Source organism: Gorilla gorilla, chromosome 10 (genome assembly GCF_029281585.2).
Source record: "Gorilla gorilla gorilla isolate KB3781 chromosome 10, NHGRI_mGorGor1-v2.1_pri, whole genome shotgun sequence".
NCBI classification, from domain to species: Eukaryota; Metazoa; Chordata; class Mammalia; order Primates; family Hominidae; genus Gorilla; species Gorilla gorilla.
In genome coordinates this window covers 57855798-57882037 of record NC_073234.2, presented here as the reverse complement: position 1 = coordinate 57882037, position 26240 = coordinate 57855798, and the positions used below count along the sequence as shown (strand labels likewise).

General features: G+C 34.9%; 1 protein-coding gene across 1 annotated transcript in view; it reads right to left on the bottom strand.

The window, feature by feature from the left end:
- ADAMTS20 (ADAM metallopeptidase with thrombospondin type 1 motif 20) overlaps nt 1-26240 on the bottom strand; it is a 197356-nt gene that overhangs the window by 38090 nt on the left and 133026 nt on the right. The window contains exon 29 of the mRNA XM_055358826.1: nt 13445-13612. Within this exon, the coding sequence (XP_055214801.1) occupies nt 13445-13612 (168 nt within the window). The remainder of the gene's footprint in view (nt 1-13444; nt 13613-26240) is intronic.

Sequence of the window (26240 nt, the reverse complement as noted above, 5' to 3'; positions counted from 1 at the left end):
TGTCTAAAGATATTTAATTTGTGAGTTTCATTGTTTATATTCCTTGTCATTCCAGTAGGAATTGGAGGTCATAATGAGTAATATTGTTTGGGGATCCATTAGTATTCCCAACTGTAATATTATAAGGGGGAAAAATCAGGTTATTCACCAAGTTCATTATTTCTGCAGGATTCCAGAGTAACTAATTTCCTTTTCACAACAGTAAATATATATCTGCAAAATACAGTTTTACCCTGAAAGAAAAAAATTTAAAGCCCACAAAAGCTAAGAATTTCATTTACCCAGTAGACTAAAATTCCTCTCATAAACTGTGTCAACATTTTTACTGGAAAAGCACTTTAAAATTTAGTTTTCTCTCTTGTGAGTATAAGCAGCAACCACCAACTTCAAAGAGAATTTTTGTTGTTTTACTTATGAAGTAAAATATAAGGCATATTTAAATGTATGAAATCTTATGCACATCTACATAACTTACACTGACCTTCATGTTATGCTTAAGCAGTTGAATTTTGCCAACTCGTTAAATATTTTCAGAAAAAAATATACAGTTCTTTGTGTAGAGAATAATAATTTCACATGCACTTTGTGTATGGCACAATATTAAATAGACTAAAATGTCTGGATGTAGTTTAACTTAAATGAATCTCTTATGAAAATGTCTAGCCTATAAAATAAAGCTCCTGAAAACATTTTTCACAGCTAATTTCAGAAATATAAACTATATTTGGAAAACATCCTGCCTCTAAGCCTGAAAAAGAATTCCTGGAAAAAAATAGTTTATAAAACACAGTTTAGCAAGAAGTTCTATTAGATAAATATAATTTCCTACAATTCAATAAACCACACTTAATTATTGGTCCTTTGATCCTAGCATGAGTTTTTAAACATCCACTAAGAGAGCAGCTAGCTACTATATTTTCGATATGAACCTCTTCTCTAAAAAGAAAAAGAAGGGACTACTACTTGGAAGAAAAAAAGTACCTTGTTTTTCAGTTTTTAGGAATAACAGTACAAAAGCATAAATCAGTATGGTTTTAGATTTTAACACAGATGAATTCATTGCTTAAATTGAATATTCCTTAGCCTGCTGTCATCAATAACCCCAATTGCTAAGTCCAATAGAAAGTTTTCAAATCTTTTCTTAGTTAATCTCCTGAACACATTTGGCACCACTGATCACTTTCTGTTGAATCATTCTGGTTCTGTGATTGAAACTCCTTTAGTTCTAGGGGGTCTCCTCTTACCTCTTGAATTGCTCCTTCTCAGGGTCTTTTACTATTTTCTCTGCATATTCTTTAAATGTCAGCATATCCCAGGGCTCCATTTATAACTGGCTTCTCTTAAAAAGCTCTTTCTGAGCAATTTCTTCTATACATGAGTAATTTCTAAATGTTATCTCCAGCTTTGATCACAGTTCTGAGTTCTGCATTTACATTTTCATGTATTTATAAGAACCGTTTCATGTATTTACAAGATTTTTATATGTTTTCTACTTAGATATGTCAAAGTCACCTAAAATGTAACATTTCCATAGCAGAACTCTTTCCCTTTTCCCAAAGCCATTTTCTTCTATGGTTGTAGATACGGGGAAAACACTATCATCCACTCTTAAGTGGCTTACTAGAATGGCTTCTCAAGGTACATTATAACTCCTTAATATGTATCCATTATTTTAATAGTTTTATAGAACTAATATTTATAAGCATGTTAAATTTTGTCTTTTTAAAAAATCCAGGTAATGAATGTAAAGGCATTGTGAAGCTGTAAGTGCAATTATAACACCAACTAATTGATTGGGATGTGCTACTTCATCTATATTACATAACTCAATCCAGACAGTTCATAAATATCCTATTTATGAACAAATATAACACTGCATACATTAGTGCTTTAAAGACTTGAGAGTGGAAATGGATTAGGTAAATTTTAGCAAATCCACAGGTACTGTAGCCATTATAGTTATTGTGGACCAGAGATAAGGAAATATTAGATTGTGCATTGCAAAAATGGGTTCATCAAGGCTGACTCACTCTGCTATTTAATAAATAATTATTTAAAATGAAAATAGGGAAGTCTTCTCTTTTGAAGCTTTGTTTATAATTTTTTTTTATTATGGATAAGGTTTTGATTTCATTACAGTCACTTATTTGCAACTATGGTTTATTTCAAGGGAATCAATAATATAGTAGTACCATTAGCAGTAGTATAGTATTTTGAGGTTAAAGAGACTCTAGGAATAAGTAATCCTAATTTCTCTTTCATTATGAAATCCTTCTATAACAATAATGAATGAGTGACCATAAAACCTACCCATACTTAACTTCATTGTGGGTATGTTCACTGTATTGTGAAAGCAGCCATGGCATTTTTAAATCTGCAATATTAGCAAATATTCTCTTTTATTGAACTAGAATATTTTTTAAACTTTAATGCATTGTCCAGAATCTGTCTGTCTTTTAAATGTAGAACAAATATATACCTAATTTCATGTCAGAAAGTATGAAGATGTGAGGACTGGAACTGTGGCAGCCATTTTATGACCATTACAAGTTGAACAACAGAATCACAGAAATGCCAATCCAGCACCCTAATGTTGTAGAGCTGCTGAATTAAAATTAAAATCAGCAACACTCTGATTTTGTTATACGAACAATAAAAGTCTTTGTAGTTTAAACCATTAATAAAATCAGGGCTCTTGCTACTGGCAGCAGAACACTAGACAACTGACATAGCATAGTTGCTACCATTTAATTGTTTTTCTCTAGGGATATGGAAAATTGTCAAGATTTTTCTTATAATCTGTATTCCAGAATAGGCACCACTCCAAATATCTGATCAGGATATATCAGTGCCCAACACTTTGAACATCATCCTTCTGTTAATTTAACCTAGTATGTTAGTGATTTAAGCAACTCCATCATATTTAACATGTGATCAACTATATCCTCAGTTATTTACCCTTTAACCTGTAAAATCTATATATATATAATATTTCATATTTATGCAACAGACATTTTTACATTAAAAACTTGCCATGAATTCAGCACAACTTAGAAATTACATTTCTATTGACTACATTATTACATGTAGTGCAGTGACGGCCTGAAATTGTGAACTTCATGTGTCCTTCTTGGCCAAAGGGGCAATAATTTGCTAAGGAAATATAAGGATGAGCTAATGTATAATGATAATAATGGGATAATGATAACTAGTATAATGGAGAAAGCTCAACTAGACCTGTGTTCAAATCCCTGCCCCCAACATTTCCTGCACTATGACCTACACAAGCTTCTTAACTTTTCTATAAGCTGCTGTTTCTTCATCTGCCTAATGAACGTAATAATACCTGCATTTGTGGGGAATAAAAACTCTTATATAGTGTCAGGAAGTGACTGTCCCTTGCTGCTCCCTTCTTCTCATTTTTTTACTTTTCTTATGGAGATTCAACCATTTATGCCTTGAAAAGTTTGATAAATGCCCTAAGTTAGAGTGCTAGTCACCTCAGCCTACCCCAAGAAAGGCCATTTTAAATATCAAGAAAGATGATAAAGGAGGAGCATTAACAGATAGCACTGAAATGAAAAATAGAATTTCACTATCTAGAAAAAATTAGGAAGCAAAGTTTAACCAGCGCTGGAAGCAGGAAGGCATCCTCCCTGTCCCCGAACCCTAGTCTACCTTCACCAGTAGAAATGTCACTGAATACCCTGACATTTCAAATGAAGGGATCACAGATTCTTAGGAGCTTTAGGGACTTAAAAAGTTAACATTTACTATTTTTCAAATTATAAAACATATATGTATATGTCAGAAATTCTGAAAATATAGAAATAAAGATTTATACTTATGTATTTTTGAAATATAGACAATATGGAATTACAGAAATATAAAATATCTTAAACATCTAGCATTTAGCATACAATTTCTTTCCTTTCTTTTTTTTCCAAATTAGGGGCTTTGGGTGGGGAGCACTGGGCAGCAGATCTGTGGGATTTTGGAATTTATATCACCTTTGGTCCCAGCTCTGGTCTTAAAATGCAAGTAAGAAAATGATGGGTCTCAAAGAAGGTGTAAGCAGCCAAGAGGCTGATTTGACCTGGTTCTACATTGAATACTGTTGTGTGAGATTCTTTAGGTATCTAAATTGTCCAGCAGGTTTGCCATGATTAAGGGGAGGTGAGAATTCAGAATATTTTTTTTTCTAAATAGAGATTGTGCATTTGGATGGCACTAAAGTAAGTAGATGGGACCTGAGACAATGAAGAATCTAGAACCATACTAGCTTTAAAAACTTGAATGTACAAGTGAAGCTGCTATTCCCAAATAGATAAAATTAAATGAAAAAAAAATCCCCTCGCTTCCAGGAAGTGGGGGTGGGGTGGGATTATTTTTTCTTTTAAATGATTCAATTATTTAATTTGCATCTAAGGATATACATCTGAACATAGAGGACAAATGGCCCTGTATAGCAATGTTTGTTCCTTTTTAGCAACAGTCATTAAAATGCATTACTATATCCTTTCGTTAAAAAAAAGATACAAATATCAAATGAAGAATGTTCCTTCAAAACTCATTTAAGCACCTCTGTGGTCAAAATTTACCAAATGAGTCTTTCCATTTGAGGCATCATGTAAAATAGTAATACAATGAAATTATTTTAAGAGTGAGTGATTATATTAAGGCAATGTTACAATTTATACAATCGGAATAAAGCAACAACCAGTGATTATCTTGTAACTACCTCTGAAATTACACTTCTGTTTTATACATTATTATATGTAGTGCAATGACAGCTTGCAATTGTTAACTTCGTGTGGGTGCTTTTTATAGAATAAATCAAAAGGCAATGACTTCAAAAGCGGTCATTTGTTTCTGGCAGAGATTTGGGACTGTGTGGGTGAATGCAACTAATTTCTATGACAAGGAAAACTAATTCAAAGAGAAGCAAGCAAATTATATAAAAAAGCATCTATTTTTTATAGTCCTTAAATATTCATATCTGTATTTTTGAAGCCCCAGAAATATGTTCCTTTAGCAGATTTTATATAATTTCATATTCGGTGGTAAGCCAAGGCCAATTTGTTACCACGGATGATGGATTCACTATTGTGGAGCTGGAGGTTCAGAGACAGAAAGTGTCTCTCATGAATATCAACCACAGCAGCTGCAGCAGCTGCACAGCAGCAAAAGAATCTTTGGGACCAACAGGAATATTGGTGGCCAAGACACAAAAAGTCTCTCCCACTTCCACTCCCATGCCCCCGTGGCTCCTGCCTGATGTAGGAACTGGGAGTTAACTGCTGGACAGATCTGTGGCCGTTCATATTCAGTGCCTTTACAATGTTTCACACCCTTAGGGGAAAGCTACTTTGCCATTATCCTGACACACCTCTATCCAGATCAAGTAAGGCAAACCTCCACTTTAAGCAAAACCACAATATTGGAAACATAATAATTTAAGAGATGGTGAGTATTTTTGCAATTAGATCACAGTATTCAAAGTAAGAAGTATTTAGCTTAGATACAAAGCTAGGTGTGGAAACAAAATATCCATTGTCGCCAAGAGGAAAAGAGATACTGGTCTGAGATAATTCTGAACAAGTGAGCATGGGTTAGGTTTTAGTCTTACTCCCTAAGGATAATGCTTAGTCACAGATGATATTAAGTGACACAAGATATTAAGTGACACAAGATGATATTAAGTGACACAAGCATATCTGAGTTCTTCTGAGCTCACACTATGTGAATGTAAATAATGGCCAAAATATACGTAGAGAGGCCATTACAGGCTCAGGAACAGATGATGATGAACTATTAAACTAGACCGGGGTGTGTGCAATGGAGATTCAAGAGCTTAACCTGAGGAGCCAAGATGGCCGAATAGGAACAGCTCCGGTCTACAGCTCCCAGCGTGAGCGACGCAGAAGACGGGTGATTTCTGCATTTCCATCTGAGGTACCGGGTTCATCTCACTAGGGAGTGCCAGACAGTGGGCGCAGGTCAGTGGGTGCGCGCACCGTGCGCGAGCCGAAGCAGGGCGAGGCATTGCCTCACCTGGGAAGCGCAAGGGGTCAGGGAGTTCCCTTTCCGAGTCAAAGAAAGGGGTGACAGACGCACCTGGAAAATCGGGTCACTCCCACCCGAATATTGCGCTTTTCAGACCGGCTTAAAAAACGGCACACCACGAGACTATATCCCACACCTGGCTCGGAGGGTCCTACGCCCACGGAATCTCGCTGATTGCTAGCACAGCAGTCTGAGATCAAACTGCAAGGCGGCAGCGAGGCTGGGGGAGCGGCGCCCACCATTGCCCAGGCTTGCTTAGGTAAACAAAGCAGCCGGGAAGCTCGAACTGGGTGGAGCCCACCACAGCTCAAGGAGGCTTGCCTGCCTCTGTAGGCTCCACCTCTGGGGGCAGGGCACAGACAAACAAAAAGACAGCAGTAACCTCTGCAGACTTAAATGTCCCTGTCTGACAGCTTTGAGGAGAGCAGTGGTTCTCCCAGCACGCAGCTGGAGATCTGAGAACGGGCAGACTGCCTCCTCAAGTGGGTCCCTGACCCCTGACCCCTGAGCAGCCTAACTGGGAGGCACCCCCCAGCAGGGGCACACTGACACCTCACACCGCAGGGTATTCCAACAGACCTGCAGCTGAGGGTCCTGTCTGTTAGAAGGAAAACTAACAAACAGAAAGGACATCCACACTGAAAACCCATCTGTACATCACCATCATCAAAGAACAAAAGTAGATAAAACCACAAAGATGGGGAAAAAACAGAACAGAAAAACTGGAAACTCTAAAAAGCAGAGCGCCTCTCCTCCTCCAAAGGAACGCAGTTCCTCACCAGCAACGGAACAAAGCTGGATGGAGAATGATTTTGACAAGCTGAGAGAAGAAGGCTTCAGATGATCAAATTACTCTGAGCTACGGGGGGACATTCAAACCAAAGGCAAAGAAGTTGAAAACTTTGAAAAAAATTTAGAAGAATGTATAACTAGAATAACCAATACAGAGAAGTGCTTAAAGGAGCTGATGGAGCTGAAAACCAAGGCTCGAGAACTACGTGAACAATGCAGAAGCCTCAGGAGCCGATGCGATCAACTGGAAGAAAGGGTATCAGCAATGGAAGATGAAATGAATTAAATGAAGCGAGAAGGGAAGTCTAGAGAAAAAAGAATAAAAAGAAATGAGCAAAGCCTCCAAGAAATATGGGACTATGTGAAAAGACCAAATCTACGTCTGATTGGTGTACCTGAAAGTGATGCGGAGAATGGAACCAAGTTGGAAAACACTCTGCAGGATATTATCCAGGAGAACTTCCCCAATCTAGCAAGGCAGGCCAACATTCAGATTCAGGAAATACAGAGAACGCCACAAAGATACTCCTCGAGAAGAGCAACTCCAAGACACATAATTGTCAGATTCACCAAAGTTGAAATGAAGGAAAAAATGTTAAGGGCAGCCAGAGAGAAAGGTCGGGTTACCCTCAAAGGGAAGCCCATCAGACTAACAGCGGATTTCTCGGCAGAAACCCTACAAGCCAGAAGAGAGTGGGGGCCAATATTCAACATTCTTAAAGAAAAGAATTTTCAACCCAGAATTTCATATCCAGCCAAACTAAGCTTCATAAGTGAAGGAGGAATAAAATACTTTACAGACAAGCAAATGCTGAGAGATTCTGTCACCACCAGGCCTGCCCTAAAAGAGCTCCTGAAGGAAGCGCTAAACATGGAAAGGAACAACCGGTACCAGCCGCTGCAAAATCATGCCAAAATGTAAAGACCATCGAGACTAGGAAGAAACTGCATCAACTAATGAGCAAAATCACCAGCTAACATCATAATGACAGGATCAAATTCACACATAACAATATTAACTTTAAATGTAAATGGACTAAATTCTCCAATTAAAAGACACAGACTGGCAAGTTGGATAAAGAGTCAAAACCCATCAGTGTGCTGTATTCAGGAAACCCATCTCACATGCAGAGACACACATAGGCTCAAAATAAAAGGATGGAGGAAGATCTACCAAGCAAATGGAAAACAAAAAAAGGCAGGGGTTGCAATCCTAGTCTCTGATAAAACAGACTTTAAACCAACAAAGATCAAAAGAGACAAAGAAGGCCATTACATAATGGTAAAGGGATCAATTCAACAAGAGGAGCTAACTATCCTAAATATATATGCACCCAATACAGGAGCACCCAGATTCATAAAGCAAGTCCTGAGTGACCTACAAAGAGACTTAGACTCCCACACATTAATAATGGGAGACTTTAACACCCCACTGTCAACATTAGACAGATCAACGAGACAGAAAGTCAACAAGGATACCCAGGAATTGAACTCAGCTCTGCACCAAGCGGACCTAATAGACATCTACAGAACTCTCCACCCCAAATCAACAGAATATACATTTTTTTCAGCACCACACCACACCTATTCCAAAATTGACCACATAGTTGGAAGTAAAGCTCTCCTCAGCAAATGTAAAAGAACAGAAATTATAACAAACTATCTCTCAGACCACAGTGCAATCAAACTAGAACTCAGGATTAAAAATCTCACTCAAAGCCGCTCAACTACATGGAAACTGAACAACCTGCTCCTGAATGACTACTGGGTACATAACGAAATGAAGGCAGAAATAAAGATGTTCTTTGAAACCAACAAGAACAAATACACAACATACCAGAATCTCTGGGATGCATTCAAAGCAGTGTGTAGAGGGAAATTTATAGCACTAAATGCCCACAAGAGAAAGCAGGAAAGATCCAAAATTGACACCCTAACATCACAATTAAAAGAACTAGAAAAGCAAGAGCAAACACATTCAAAAGCTAGCAGAAGGCAAGAAATAACTAAAATCAGAGCAGAACTGAAGGAAATGGAGACACAAAAAACCCTTCAAAAAATCAATGAATCCAGGAGCTGGTTTTTTGAAAGGATCAACAAAATTGATAGACTGCTAGCAAGACTAATAAAGAAAAAAAAGAGAAGAATCAAATAGACACAATAAAAAATGATAAAGGGGATATCACCACTGATCCCACAGAAATACAAACTACCATCAGAGAATACTACAAACACCTCTACGCAAATAAACTAGAAAATCTAGAAGAAATGGATACATTCCTCGACACATACACTCTCCCAAGACTAAACCAGGAAGAAGTTGAATCTCTGAATAGACCAATAACAGGAGCTGAAATTGTGGCAATAATCAATAGTTTACCAACCAAAAAGAGTCCAGGACCAGATGGATTCACAGCCGAATTCTACCAGAGGTACAAGGAGGAACTGGTACCATTCCTTCTGAAACTATTCCAATCAATAGAAAAAGAGGGAATCCTCCCTAACTCATTTTATGAGGCCAGCATCATTCTGATACCAAAGCCGGGCAGAGACACAACCAAAAAAGAGAATTTTAGACCAATATCCTTGATGAACATTGATGCAAAAATCCTCAATAAAATACTGGCAAACCAAATCCAGCAGCACATCAAAAAGCTTATCCACCATGATCAAGTGGGCTTCATCCCTGGGATGCAAGGCTGGTTCAATATACGGAAATCAATAAATGTAATCCAGCATATAAACAGAGCTAAAGACAAAAACCACATGATTATCTCAATAGATGCAGAAAAAGCCTTTGACAAAATTCAACAACCCTTCATGCTAAAAACTCTCCATAAATTAGGTATTGATGGGACGTATTTCAAAATAATAAGAGCTATCTATGACAAACCCACAGCCAATATCATACTGAATGGGCAAAAACTGGAAGCATTCCCTTTGAAAACTGGCACAAGACAGGGATGCCCTCTCTCACCGCTCCTATTCAACATAGTGTTGGAAGTTCTGGCCAGGGCAATCAGGCAGGAGAAGGAAATAAAGGCTATTCAATTAGGAAAAGAGGAAGTCAAATTGTCCCTGTTTGCAGACGACATGATTGTTTATCTAGAAAACCCCATTGTCTCAGCCCAATATCTCCTTAAGCTGATAAGCAACATCAGCAAAGTCTCAGGATACAAAATCAATGTACAAAAATCACAAGCATTCTTATACACCAACAACAGACAAACAGAGAGCCAAATCATCAGTGAACTCCCATTCACAATTGCTTCAAAGAGAATAAAATACCTAGGAATCCAACTTACAAGGGATGTGAAGGACCTCTTCAAGGAGAACTACAAACCACTGCTCAAGGAAATAAAAGAGGATACAAACAAATGGAAGAACATTCCATGCTCATGGGTAGGAAGAGTCAATATCGTGAAAATGGCCATACTGCCCAAGGTAATTTACAGATTCAATGCCATCCCCATCAAGCTACCAATGACTTTCTTCACAGAATTGGAAAAAACTACTTTAAAGTTCATATGGAACCAAAAAAGAGCCCGCATCGCCAAGTCAATCCTAAGCCAAAAGAACAAAGCTGAAGGCATCACACTACCTGACTTCAAACTATACTACAAGGCTACAGTAACCAAAACAGCATGGTACTGGTACCAAAACAGAGATATAGATCAATGGAACAGAACAGAGCCCTCAGAAATAACGCCGCATACCTACAACTATCTGATCTTTGACAAACCTGAGAAAAACAAGCAATGGGGAAAGGATTCCCTATTTAATAAATGGTGCTGGGAAAACTGGCTAGCCATATGTAGAAAGCTGAAACTGGATCCCTTCCTTACACCTTACACAAAAATCAATTCAAGATGGATTAAAGATTTAAACGTTAGACCTAAAACCATAAAAACCCTAGAAGAAAACCTAGGCATTACCATTCAGGACATACGCATGGGCAAGGACTTCATGTCCAAAACACCAAAAGCAATGGCAACAAAAGACAAAATTGACAAATGGGATCTAATTAAACTAAAGAGCTTCTGCACAGCAAAAGAAACTACCATCAGAGTGAACAGGCAACCTACAAAATGGGAGAAAATTTTCGCAACCTACTCATCTGACAAAGGGCTAATATCCAGAATCTACAATGAACTCCAACAAATTTACAAGAAAAAAACAAACAACCCCATCAAAAAGTGGGCGAAGGACATGAACAGACACTTCTCAAAAGAAGACATTTATGCAACCAAAAAACACATGAAAAAATGCTCCTCATCACTGGCCATCAGAGAAATGCAAATCAAAACCACTATGAGATATCATCTCACACCAGTTAGAATGGCAATCATTAAAAAGTCAGGAAACAACAGGTGCTGGAGAGGATGTGGAGGAATAGGAACACTTTTACACTGTTGGTGGGACTGTAAACTAGTTCAACCATTGTGGAAGTCAGTGTGGCGATTCTTCAGGGATCTAGAACTAGAAATACCATTTGACCCAGCCATCCCATTACCGGGTACATACCCAAAGGACTATAAATCATGCTGCTATAAAGACACATGCACACGTATGTTTATTGCGGCATTATTCACAATAGCAAAGACTTGGAACCAACCCAAATGTCCAACAATGATTGACTGGATTAAGAAAATGTGGCACATATACACCATGGAATACTATGCAGCCATAAAAAATGATGAGTTCATGTCCTTTGTAGGGACATGGATAAAATTGGAAACCATCATTCTCAGTAAACTATTGCAAGAACAAAAAGCCAAACACTGCATATTCTCACTCATAGGTGGGAATTGAACAATGAGATCACATGGACACAGGAAGGGGAATATCACACTCTGGGGACTGTTGTGGGGTGGGGGAGAGGGGAGGGATAGCATTGGGAGATATACCTAATGCTAGATGACGAGTTAGTGGGTGCAGCGCACCAGCATGGCACATGTATACATATGTAACTAACCTGCACAATGTGCACATGTACCCTAAAACTTAAAGTATAATAAAAATAAAATAAAATAAAAAAAGAGCTTAACCTGTTGAGTGACTAACTATGGAGGCAAGGAAAAAGGATAAGGATGGATCCAGTATTTCTTTCTTGAACAACTTAGTAGAGAGTAGTGACATTTACAAAATAAAACAAGTTAATAGAGAAATCTTTTAAATCATGACCTCTGGTAAAGCATGAAAAATAATTGATTTATTTGATGAACATTCAATATAGAAGCAAATGCCCAATAATGCATCTTTTTTTGTGGGATAAAAAACAGAGACGCATTAGCATCTAGTTTTCAATTAAACATTGACCACAAGCTCCAGCACATTAACACTTGACAGAGGCTGCCTCTTCTACAAAGAAATTTGAGATTTTTACTCAATTTGGGAGGCTTTTATTCAGTATCAGTGAGGCACTGACATAATTCCACTCCAAAGCTGTGTGCCCTGCATTGACATGCTGAGCGCAAAGAGAGAATGATGATGACTTTTGACCCCAGGGGAACTCCATTTCCTTCTAGCTCCCCAATAGACATAACTCAAACATCTGACAGAGATAAGGAAGTTCCAACATCAGAAGATGGGTGTCTTTTTCCTTTTGCAGGACTAGGCCCTTTAAGAAGTAGATAAGCTCTCTGAGGTACTGCTGAGAGCAGCCAGATGGCTACATTGAAAGTCTAGACACATTGAAATTAGTCCTCAGGAAATTATTCCAGTTATCTTTTCTGACTTCATTAATGGCTTTTATCCTGTCAATATTTCCCAAGCTGGTGGTGTTTGACAGTCATTTTCAAATGCATGCCTACCCGAATTTAAATTTTGATCTCTTTTCTCTGAGTATGCCAAGTGGTATCAATTACCCTTCTTTTACAGGCTAAATTGTCAGCCAGGGTCCCATTTATTTATCAGCTTCATTTTTGCTGAGTCTCTTCATTTTTGCTGAGTCTTTTCATTTTTGATGAGTCTTTTCATTCTAGTGCAGCCTAGGCTATCTATCTCTGACAACTCCCTAACTCTCAATCTCGGATTACAATCCCATCTGGAATTTACCAGTCCCTTCTCCAGGATTCAATCTTAGCTAAAATCCAAGATTTGGGGGTAAGAAACAAGGCAGTTACTAAATGTATCATCATATATATTTTTCTGTTAGCCTGCACAGAATAGTATTATGATTATCAGTAGCCTCTGCTAGTATTCAGTAACAAAATTTCTTGTTAAGTTTATAGTCACAAAAATCAAATGACTAGGCTGGGCACAGTTGCTCAAGTCTGTAATCCCAGCACTTTGGGAGGACAAGATGGGAGGATTGCTTGAGCCCAGGAGTTTAAGAACAGCTTGGGCAACATAGCAAGAACTGGTCTTAATTCTTTTAAAAATCAAATGACTAATTTATTATTTAACTATAAACTTAGGAAATGTGTTAACACTGTTTAGTATTAATACTAACAGCATAGTGCAAAAAAGTATATAACAATAAATTTTAGAGAAGCAAAACATTCAAGGTTATGAAAAATAAGAATGAATTTTCTTTTTAAACACAAAAAAATACATATATAATTATAAAATATACATCATATACCTCATTCCAGCTATTGGCTTTCCATGAAGGGCATCTGACAGATCTACAGGCTTTGTGAGTTGGAGGTTTCTGTACTTGACTGCAATTTGTGTCTTCTAATTTCCTTTGGAATTGGTCAATGCAAAACACTTCACGGTACTTTCTACCTTTACCACAAGAAGCTGAGCACTAGAAAAGAAATATGAATGCACTTGATTCATTTTCTTCTTGTTTAATTTAAGCTTATCTTAAAAAAGTACAAAATGTAACAATCCACACATAATTCCTTTGATATTTTTATGAAGATATGCTCTAGTATTTCTAATTAGTGAAAAGTTAAAATTTACCAATCTGCTCTGGACCATCAATTAATGTGAATATCATAAAGTAATATGATTACATTTTTATAATTTATTCTACAAAAATGTATTGATTGTCTACAATATACCAGGTACTCTTCTGACACAACAATGCTTTAAATCTCTTAAGGTTAGACTATCCTCAACTAACTCCTTTTATCATCCAATAAAACTTGTATTCAATCTTGTAGCATCAATACCCATTCTATTTTTATCTCCACATGCTTTTCTATACTGCAAAGTATGTTTTCTATGTTAAAAAATTTTAGTAATCTCTCAGTGCAGAAAACTGATTGAGAAAGCAGAAAGTTTATTTTTTTAACAGCATTTCAGTTCAGGTTGTTTTTGGCATCAGTCTGGAAGATGTCTTTCTTTACCATCGGCCTTCTGATTTATTTAGTAAACAAAAAATAACTGAAGTCTTTTTAAACATATAGGTAAAATAATGATTTGACTTCATTTGTCAGCCAGTTTTCATTTTATGAGTGCGGACAGTGCAATATGGTAGAAAGCACTTGGGCTCTGGCATTGAGTATCAGTTCTGCCACTTATAGCTGGGTGACTTTAGGCACATTTCATAACCTGTCCAAGTCTTGATTTTTTTTCATTTATAAAACATGAGTAGTAGCATCAATCTTACAAACTTGTTATGAAGATTAACATAAGATAAAGAATATGAAATGTCTAACCCAGTCCTACTACACTTGGTAGATCCTCAGTAAACATTAGCTTCCTCTTCTACCATTTTCCTTCATATAGTCTCAGAGAGGATACTGACAATTTCAGCATGATATATGTACCAGGGGAAAGCTAAGCAAAGAAGTCATGGAGTTCAGACAACCTTTCTCATTCCTCTGAGACAGTTGTTGGCATATGGTTTCATTTAGAAAGACATTATGCATTTTATGCATATTGTGAATTCATAGAATATTAGACTATATGGCCTATTTGATACTCAAATACTTTAAACTTTTAAAAAATGAACAGTCTGGAGATAATTTACCTTTTTATATTACTAGCAATATGTTGCAATAATGCATTGATTATTAAGAACTATTATCATATCTTAGATGTTCTCGACCTCTCCTCCACCTCATTAATACTTACAGCCATTCCATGCCGCTTAGAACACACTTGGTTCTGTGAAAATCTCTAATGGATCTTCATATGTTGTATTAAGATACATTCTTTCCTTCTATTGATCTAGACCTACCTATATGCTTTACCGTTCCTGACCACGTTATCTTGGGCACTTACCCTGCCTCTTTCTTTTCTTCATTGTTTATTTTTCAGAGTATAACCTATTCTATACTAAAAAAAAATTCAAATATTATTGAGTATCAAGTGTATACCATGGAGTGTGCTGACTACTTCGAGTATGTACATGTTCACACATGGAAGAATAATTTTCCCCAAAATAATACTTTTAAATTGTTACTTTTTGAACAAAGGAAGCATTTATTACTCCCTCTGCTAGCCACTTTATTAAAAGGTAATAATTACTGTGAATAGTCATGCAAAGATTCATTAAACAGCATCTCTTGCTTTTGCCCTTGATGTATCCTCCAAGTGCTTATAATCTAAGTGATACACATCATCTATGAAGTGAATTATACCAGTGTAGGTCTTAATATTGCACTCAACGAAGATCAGAAAAACAAAAACACTACACGATACTAAATACCATTAAAAGGATACAATAAAAAGTATGATAGAATTTAAAAATTCATGAAATGTAGCCATTTCTTTCTAGGATATTTGTAAGTGTTCAAAGAGAAGATAGTATTTAAATTCATTCTTGAAGGAGAGGTAGGTTTGTTGATGAACAAAGATGAATGGTCTTATGTGTATGTTTGATATGACTTATCTAGACATTGTCCAGGTGTGTCTGTTTTGTAAAATTCCCAGAGTTCTTTTAACAATGCCAAGAATCCAAGAATCAGCCAGTAAATATAGAGTAAGTTGTTGGCATTTCTGATAAGAATGGCCAATTCATTTACAAAGCTATGTAACATAAGAGGATACAGGTTAAATTCCAAATTCTAATTAAGAATTCAGCAATACATTTCCTCTATAAGCATTATCTATGAGTGGAATATAAACTCACACATGTAGTACACTGCCAAAGTTAATAATTATTTTTCAAGAAACTGAATAGTCTTCTACTCTATAACTTTAGGTCAGCTTTGCTTCTCTCTCTTCATTGTTACTTTAATCTATTAAACTAATATAATTTATTACTAGTCTAATCCAGACTGTTATTGTCATTTAACATAATTTAAACATAAATCTATTTTTATCAATCTTTATATTTTATAATTTATAAGTATATTTTTATGCTTTTTTTTTTGCTCAAGTGCTAACAATGGCTCTCTTATTGTCTTGATAGTAAACCAAACTTATACTCCTTGCTTTCTTGATCCACCAAATTTTAGTCAACATGCCTTTCCAACTTCATATTTTGTTGCTTTTCACTGTGCAAACCTTTGCTCTTTTTAAGCATAATTGCTTTCTCTTTAATGTGACACATTTGCTCAAAAACAGGGCCTAACTCATTATTTTCTTTACCTAGACTAATCACTTCCTCTAATAATTATCCTTAAAGCCCTAATTCAATCCCATGTCTAGGGTAAATACACATCAATCTTTCACTTCCCTGAACTCTTCTGAGTCCTACCCTGTTTTTAGCACTTCATCATTTTCTGCATTTTCAACTTTTGTCACATGCTTCATCTACCCAGCTTCCTGAAGGTCAAGTCCTTTTAGATCACCAATATCACCTACAAAGTGGCACGTGTAATAACTATCAGCTGATGGATGTTGATTAATGGTATAAGCAATTTTTAATTTGCTTTTATTAAACTCTAAAATAATTTACTTAAAAATTTTAAATTCCATGAAATATATTTATTGGTTAAAAAACCAAAAGTCCTCTAGGAATGATAGAAAAAAATACAAAATCAAAGAATTATAAAATAAATTATGCTTTAGATACACTTTTAAAGTAAAGTTCTTTTTCTCCAAGATCTGAAGAGGGTAAGTACAGATTCTATCTTCAAGATTTAAAAAGGAATGCATCCAGTATTTTATCATACCTGATGGAATTCCATCTGGGAATTTCTTTAAAGTAAAACAGGACATGTTATGCAAACAGTTATGTTTTAGTTGGAATGAGGCATCCATAGAGTAAACAACTAGTGAAATGATACCTTCCTTTCAAACCATAATACATTCTGAGTTGTAAGGATTCCACAAAATAGCCCATTTGGTAGGAGTATTCAAACATGCAGTTTTTTCTTCTGGTATCCCAGCAATCTGCTGTTTTTTCCCCTCCATTTTATAACTCTGACACCATCATAGTCTTGAAGTTTTATTTAGTGCTGTATAATTCATTTCTAGCATTCTCATCAAAAGACTTTTTCTCAAAAATCAGCCCTAGTTCCCTTAATTGACATAGTCTTAAACTGTTACTGAGATTTTTTTTTTTCCATGACTACTATGGAGCAGTAGATACAGCACACAACCCATTTCAGAAGTAGTGATACTAAATAAACATACAAGTGCCCTGAACTGATAATTCTTATAAATTATGTGCAGACAAATGTCTAAGATAAAACAGGGCATTTGAAACAAATGCAAAATTTGCAAGGCCTGAAAATGTAGTAGATCTTTAGAGTTGTTCTAGTTGGCTGGTACTTTGCCTTCCAGAATGGAGAGCTGAAGTTAATTAGTCCCCTCTAACATGATAACTTTGGAATAAGTATATTTTTATTTTTAGAGAAAAGCTGTACATAATTATAGAATAAGATTACTTCTCATATTTGAGGTGCGGATTTTTTTGTTTATATGTAAGGAAACTGCAGAAGAATGAATATATTGACTTAATTTGTGGGAGTCTTGTTGATTAATTCTGGAAACTTAAATTATTAAACAAAATAAAATAAGGAAATAAAATTCATTTAGTTTCAGTTGTAGGAAATGGAAGCCTTGTTTTTTTTTTAGGCTTCCCTAAACTATTATATTGATCTGGCACTGTATCCTTTCTGACAGTAGGGGGAAACATACAGGTACTGGTTAGAATTAATATGTACCCTAACTAGTAATTGTATATCCCTGAAAAGTAACTATTACACTAGTCATGCATAAACTGTGCCCTTTATAGATTTTACAAGCTGGGTAACTATAAGATACCTATTTCATATACATCTCTGGGTAAAAGTAAGATGAAAGGCATTTTTTTTTTAAAGAGAGAAATAGCCAAACTAAGAAAACTCTAAAGACATCTGTAATGCTATAGCAAAATGCAAAGTAAAATAAAATCAATAAAGAACTAAAAAGAGTACTGCAGAATATCACATTGATTAGATTCAGGACAAGACTGAAAATGTCTCCCATAAAGCAAATGGAATAGTGAAGATGAGACAGATACAGAAGAGATGGAGAGTCGACGTACGAATGTTGTTTCCCGGAAAATACTCTGTTCATTCCCAGCTCAAGTCATCATATCATTGCACATGTCATCATATCATTGCACATGTCATCATATCATTTCCTCCCACCCCAACACGTTCACCCATTTCATCCCCACGTATTTTTCAGTGCTGAGTTTAAATCTCATTTCCTTCTCGAAACTCCCTTCTCTGATGGAGGATGTCTGATGTCCAATTTAGACCAGATTAGGTAGGGTTCTTACAGAATTTTTTTAGCATCCTTTGCTATACTCAGTACACCTGGAAGTGTCTGTTCTATGTCTCTTTTCTTTTCCAGACTATAAAATCTGCTGAGAACAGACATATTGTGGGGACACACACACACACACACACACGCACACACACACACAAATAGAAAGCACCCAGAATCACTCGTTTTTAATTTAGTGTGTCATGACTCATTCTACCTTTCTTTTACAAGGAGGAAATAATACCAACGCAACATGAACCACAGGATCTTGCATCAACTTACTGACCAATGTTTGTCTGAAGTGGTAGATATTCTGCTGGCACCACATGAACTGATTTAGATGGTACATTTCCAACGTAATAGTTATTTTACATAGTAATGATCATCCTCAATTTTAGCTATAAAAATCCCTCAGCTGGCTATTTGAAAAAAATATCTGGTTTGGTGTATAAAAAATCAAATGAAATTAAAATTAAGAGTAAGCATTATTTATCCACTGGATCTTTTAATTAAGCTTGGCTACAAAAGCAGTAAATATCCATTTCATTTGCTACTACATCATTTCATCTATGGATGAAAATATATATATTTGTTTTTATGTTAATCATCTAAACTTTAGTTAAACTTCTCTAAGAGTAAGTATCAAAACTAATATTTAATACACTAAAAATTAGTCTTTGAAACACAATATTAGAAAAAGGCTTTGACATCAACTGTAAGTTTTATGTTAAATATTTTTAGTGACTATTAAGATAAAGTTGATTATTGAGAGGCAGTTTAAAGAAAACCTAGTTTACCTTCATACATGTTTCCTTCATATAAATTATTGTGTTATAATTTAAAATTTTCTAAATCCATACATAGCCTAAATTATTGCCAGCTGAACAAACTTTCAATGAGTGAATTTGGCAATGACTCTTTTGCTGAAGCAGAGATTGTTTAGTTATTCCAGGTCAATCAGTAAGAACTAGAAGTATCTTACAACAGTTAAACTACTACTCCTTAAACGTGCCTCCACATTTGCTGATAAGGAAAATATTTAAAATTAAATAGAGGCCAGGTGGGGTGGCTCATGCCTGTAATCCCAGCACTTTGGGAGGCTGAGGCCAGAGGATTGCTTGAACCCAGGAGTTTGAGACCAGCCTGGTAACAAAATGAGACCTCATCTCTACAAAAAAAAAAAAAAAAAAATTAGCCAGGCATGGTGATGGTGATGCACATCTGTGGTCCCAGCTACTTGGGAGACTGAGGTGTGATGACCCTTGGAGCCCAGGGGACGGAGGTTGCAGTGAGCCATGATCACCCCACTGCACTGCAGCCTGGGCAACAGAAGAAGAGTCTTCTCTAATAATAATAATCATCAATAAATAAATTAAATATTTCAAAATTTGATAATATAATTGTAAACATTTCATATGCTTTTTCAAAAACCATTTTGGGGATGGTTAAAAATTATGAAACTTAAGTTTTCAGCTACCATAAATAACCTAACTAGACATAAACTTCATAATTATCATTTTTCTCCCTCAACCATTTTATTTTAGTCCTCTATTGTTATTAAACAAAAAATGACGATAAGAAAATACAAAACTGAGTAAAAATAAATGAGGTGATATTATTCAATTTCACTTTGGCTTTTGAAGTTTTCTGATTGTTTTTCAAAACATAATAATTAAGAAGTCATCAAATGATCAGACAAAAGCAGATTTTTACTTTATTACTAGATATGTCACTTCTCTTTGTCTGCTTTCTGACAGCAAGGTGCATAAGTCATCGTTGAAAATGTAAGCACTTATAACCATATGGCTGGATATTGTGTCTATCCTATTGCTCATTGTATGCCAGGTATTAGCTAATTTCTGCAGACAACCAAAGAAAACATGCCGAGGGTTCATGCAACCTTTTCGTTTAAGTAAAGGTAAACTTAAGGAAACACACATATTATACATTACAAATTCAAATCCAGCTTCTCATTACAAACCAGAAATCATTTCCATCAAGATAAGTGCAACTTCATAAGATGTATCATACAATACATAAAATAGAGTGGTTTTTCCTTAAACATCCACATATTATAATAGCTAAAGATAATCAGATGTTGGAGTGTCTCTCTTGGAACAATTTGAGAGGATTAGTTGTGTTTTCTTTAGTCTTTGGCAATTCCAAATGTATCAATGAACTTTTCAACATTAGAGTATGTATTATTTATCCTGTTTTTATCTCTTTTCAAAATTAAACTATTTTATGCATCTGCAGCAAAGTCAAATTAAAAATTTTTAGTAAAAAACATATTATAGCTATTTTGCTAAATAATTCTTTAAATATGTTTGAGTGATTATACTAAATGTCTTTAGAACACTATTATGAAATAAAAGATTAGTGTATGAAACAACATATTCAATCAGGAAATGATAGAATTTCAAGTCAAAACAGACCAGAAATTAGATATTCTGAGAAACAAAACACTATCATGTGTATGCATCCCTGTATATGTCTTTCATTTTTTTAGAAGCCTATAATAACATTCTCTAAATAAAACAAAGAGGCTATATCTAAACCCCAATAGTTCTGAAATCTTCCAGAAGCCAATGATACTTGTAGATCTAAGAGAAAAGCCCACTACAGTAAAATCTTAGATATGAGTTTATACAACTACTTTGTAATTGAGGGAATTACCTAGAATGAAGAAACCTTTTTTAAATTGAGCGTCTCAATTATTAGCAAAGTAAAACATTAAAGTAGCTATAATAGAGTAGTAGGATATATTTCTGCTTAAAACAAAAAAATGACAAAATATGCATATTAAGACTAGAGTGTCAACTCTGAAATAGTACTGCTACTGTTCCTTTAATTCAATACACATGTGCTCTAGGGAGTAAGACACTAAATCCATCAACAGGGACCCCATTCATAGTGCTTCCTGAAAGATAATACTTACAGTTTTAAAGTTTAATGGAGTTTGAAAATGTCCTTTTTAACTTGTTACAGGCGTTCTTTGACTATTCAGCTCTAATAAGCCAAGAAAGCATTTGATTTTAAAAATATTTACCACTGAAATATTTCATTCAATTGCATTGCATCTAATCATATCTAAAATTTGTAGCTCCAGACATTTAAAAATTTAAAAATCAGATTAATTTGCAAATATATTTGACTCTCAACTTAAAGGAAAAAACCAAATGATTAACAACAAATATATCCAGCAGACTTCAATTAAATTAATATCATTGTAATAATAATATATAATTTTGTATTATTTTGAGCATATATGTACATGTATGTACACTCATAATGGATTTACAGTTCTTGGCTAATTCATGCAATATGAGAGAACTTACATGTAATTCATCTAACTCAATTGGAAGTAATATTTAAAGATAATTTACTACAATTATTAATATTTTCTATATTATAACTTTGGAAAAGTTTTGTGATTATTTTCACTTTCAAATATAAAACCTGAGGGAAAGCTGCAGTAACTTATATCTTGTACAGAAATATTCACTTATCTCATTTTATAATATTATTTTCCGCAAATAACTATTAGAAAATCGGAACAGGAAATCATCCTAGTGAGTGAGAATTAAAGGACTCAATTATTGGATTAATTTTCTTCAATAATAAGTTTTGATAAAGAATCATTTCAAACCTGCAAACATTAGTTATTGAACTTGAGTTTATTTTGGTAGAAGCAATAGTAAATGTAAGTCTAACTCAAGATGTGAGCACTATTTGTAGCAAAAAATACTCAAGAAAAACTGCCATTCATTTAAAGCTTGTAATTTATACTTTTAACTTTCTAATAATATTCTTTGTATGTACTACAAAGGGGAAATGAACATTTCAGACTCCTCTATAAAATCTGTTTAGCAAGTGGAACTCATCTAAAGAGTTCCTGTTTGGAGTTTTTATTGACTCATCCAGTAACATGAACCTTTACAAGTATAGGGTGACATGGAGAAAAATGGTATGGTTAATATGAGAACAATGCAAATCTTGTCTATTTTTATCAATTTCTTTGGGGCCATTATTGTGAATTTACTTTTTCTTAATGTTTTTACACAAATCAAATGAAACACTGCTTTTGAAAGAATGTGTGCCACATTCCACTATAAAAACTCCACTCCCATCTTACCCCTGAGAGCCTACATCCAGAAGCATGACCGTCTGCCTTCCTGGACTGACAAATGCAGAAAGCTATTCAGTGTGAGTAGACCATAAAAAGCTAAAGAGATTAGAAAAATATCTAAAGCATACCTTTTTACAAAAATATTGTCTTTTAAGGCATTACTATGGTAACATTTACAAAATTCTTAAAATCAAGTGCCAACAAAATAGCAGGATTTACCATTTCAAGTTCCCACAAATGTTTTATGTGCTAGCTGTGGGAGTTAACAGCCATAAAGCCAAGAACTATGCTTTTAAGTAGGGTTATAAAGGCCTAAAAAGGAATATGCACAGAGTACTCTGAGATGAGAAATAAATGAGTTCTAAGGATGCTTTGAAAAGAGAAATGTCAGAGTTGAGATTAAAAGACCATACCCACTGCACATATTAATGTCTGTTTTCCATATGTAAAAAAAGCTGAGGGGAGAATGTTTTAGAGATTAATTTCATATTTCAATGAATTTAAGTTAATTTCTAAGATTTTGCCTTTAATCATACAAAATTAACTATTTGTATCAATATTTAAGTTGGGGTTTCATCATTTTCACTAGTGGAGAGTAGTAGATGGAATACTAATCTAGTAGTACATGGGATTTGGTGTCAGAGGCCTACAATTGAATCTCAGCTGTCAGAAGCTATGATAATAATAACACTTACATCTCAAGGTGGTTGTGAGATTAAATTAGATAATGTATGAAGAAACCTGAAATAGAGCTTGACACAATAACCTAAAAGCATACTAACCTGTATTCCTTTTTTTTACTTCCTTTCTCAAATCCTGAGTGTGTTTTTATCAAGAGAAAATAAAGAGAAACTATCCCCTGAAAATAAAAATACTGTAGTTATGAGAGAAATGTAGATCCTATATGGACAAAACAAAAATAGAATACTATGACACTAAGACAATAAGAATGCAAGACAAACCTTTTGATAATTAAAAAATATAACTAAAATAAAGAATTCAATATATAGTTTAAATATTGATAAAGTTTCCCATCAAGTAAAATCAAAAGACAGAAGTAGAAATAGGAAGATAAAAACAAGAAAATTAGAAGACCAATCCAAGAATCCCAACATTTAACCAGAAAGAGTTTTTAAAAAAATGGTTGCATAGCAATTATCAAAGTGTAATACAACAAATTTTCCCGACACAAATCTTTTGAATGAAAGAGCTTACAGAAAGAATGTATAGCAAAGTAAATTTTAAGCACATTCGTTAACACTAAGTCACTTCACCAGAAACTGTAAGAATGACAGGGATAAACAGAAAGAAAATACCAAAAGCTTCAGTGGAACAGGCATGGAAACAAGGGCACATTCAATAGGGAAGGAATCAGAATGCATTTGGACTTCTCAATAATAGCTCAGAATGCTAAAGTAAAATAGGCAATGCCTTAAAAATTTTGAGGGAAATTATCTTCAAGCTAGAATTTTATAGCTAGTCAATTATTCCAATATAAGGATTGACTAAAGACAGTTCCAGGTTTGCACAGAAGGAAAATTGTACCTCTCGTTTTTTTTAAATTTTAAGGAAGGTACAGGCAGGAAGAAGTGTTTTAGTATGAGAGGGTAAATCAAAAAAAGAGAAACATATGTGATGTAAGAAAAAGTTACCAAAACCAAAGACCAGTGAAAACACAGGATGACAGACTGGTACAGCAGGGTTAAGGTCATCTGTGCCAGATCAGAGGAGGCAGATTGGGGGTGGAGGGGTCTCTGGAAGGAGTCCAAAACAGAGGAAATATCTGAGCATTTAGAAAAACCATTCATAGAGATTTTACATAGCTGTTCAAGCCCTTAAGGAAAAAAACAGTGATTAAAACATAACGAAACTAAGCAAATTTTAAAACAAGGCAATCCTCCCCAGGAAAAATGAAGAGTTGTGTAAGAAAGGAGCAGCGTTTCAAAGTACAGTACACTACTTGGTTCCACACTGACATTGCAGCACTGCTGACTTAATCAAAATTGATTTGGAATTAATTTGGAATTCTCAACCTCTATAAAAGGGAGTCAATAGGTAAATTTGTTTGGATATATCCAGAAACAGCTGAATAAGCCTATTATTTGGCAATATGGACGGTAAATATCAAAAGATATAGATGAAAGCATTAGAGATTACTTCTAGGGGAGGAAAGACTTGGATTTCTGGAAAGCAGAAGGTAGAGAGAAACAACTGTCTTCAAATATTTGCCCTATAGAGGAGGAATTTGATTGATTCTTACTTCAGGGTGCAGAATGAGAATTGGAAGCAAATGTTTATTTAGTTTTCCTAAAAAGAAATGGGCTATATTGTATTATGTATGGCCTCCAACTTTAGGAAGTTTCACTAGGACACAATTGAAGCTTTATGCACTTCAATTGAAAATTGTCTTCAAAGAATTTATGTTTTGTGTAGATAAGAAGGGATAAGAAAGAGAAAACTGCAATTTTAAAGATATGATAAAAAGAGAGGGAAAAACATACCTTAAAAATATTTCAAGAATCACAATAATTTAACTCTTTAGATATATACAGTATTTATGAACTAATGAAAACATATTGCATTATTGTTGTTTACTCAGATGAGAAAAATGCAAATTCTACCTGAATTATGGGGCATCCTTTGACAGAAAGGGATTCTGCTATCCTTTAGTCTTCAAAATTATCAAATAAGTGTCAAAGTTTTATATTGCCTCTTTTACTATGACATCAGGTGTCTAAATGAAACCTTTAAGTTTTCCTCAGACTTTAAAATTTTAGCTTTTGATAACATTGATTTTCAAAAAAGCATCTGTTGTTTGTTCGTTTGTTTGTTTGTTTTTTCAGATAAAGTTTCACTCTTGTTGCCCAGGCTGGAGTGCAATGGCACGATCTCGGCTCACTGCAACCTGTGCCTCCCGAGTTCAAGCGATTCTCCTGCCTCAGCCTCCCAACTAGCTGGGATTACAGGCGCCCACCACCACGCCCAGATAATTTTTGTATATTTAGTAGAGATAGGGTTTCACTATGTTGACCAGGCTGGTCTTGAACTTCTGACCTCAGGTGATCCACCCACCTCAGCCTCCCAACGTGCTGGGATTACAGGCATGAGTCACCACGCCTGGCTCAGCATCTGCTTTTTAATACCATAAGCTAAACATCTTTCCAAGTAATGTCTCTTTTAAAAACTTTTCTAGAATTTTTCTAAGCATCAAAAATAAATAAAAATATAAAGAAACATTTCCTCAATCTGTAAGAAACTGAGTTTTATTCATCATAGTTTTCTCCACATTTCGACTTTAAAAATAACTATGTAAAATTTTCAGAGCCTCAGAGTGACACAGAAAACTTTAGAGAGAACATTTAATAAAATACAAAGAAATATCTTAAGGTACCTCCTCAATGTATACCATAATATTAAATCACCTACTTTACCATATATGAAAAAATGGAATACCTTATTAACACACTAGAAATTTGAATAAAATGATGAAATTATAAATGAGAATGCTAAACTCAATAACGGCAGAAACCAGTTCCATAAATGTTTACTGAATAAAGAAATGAACCGATGCTCTGTAGGAAAAAACCATAGGAGCAAACATGTATATATAGAGTTAATCAGGCTTACATATGCTTTCTGTATTTCTTCT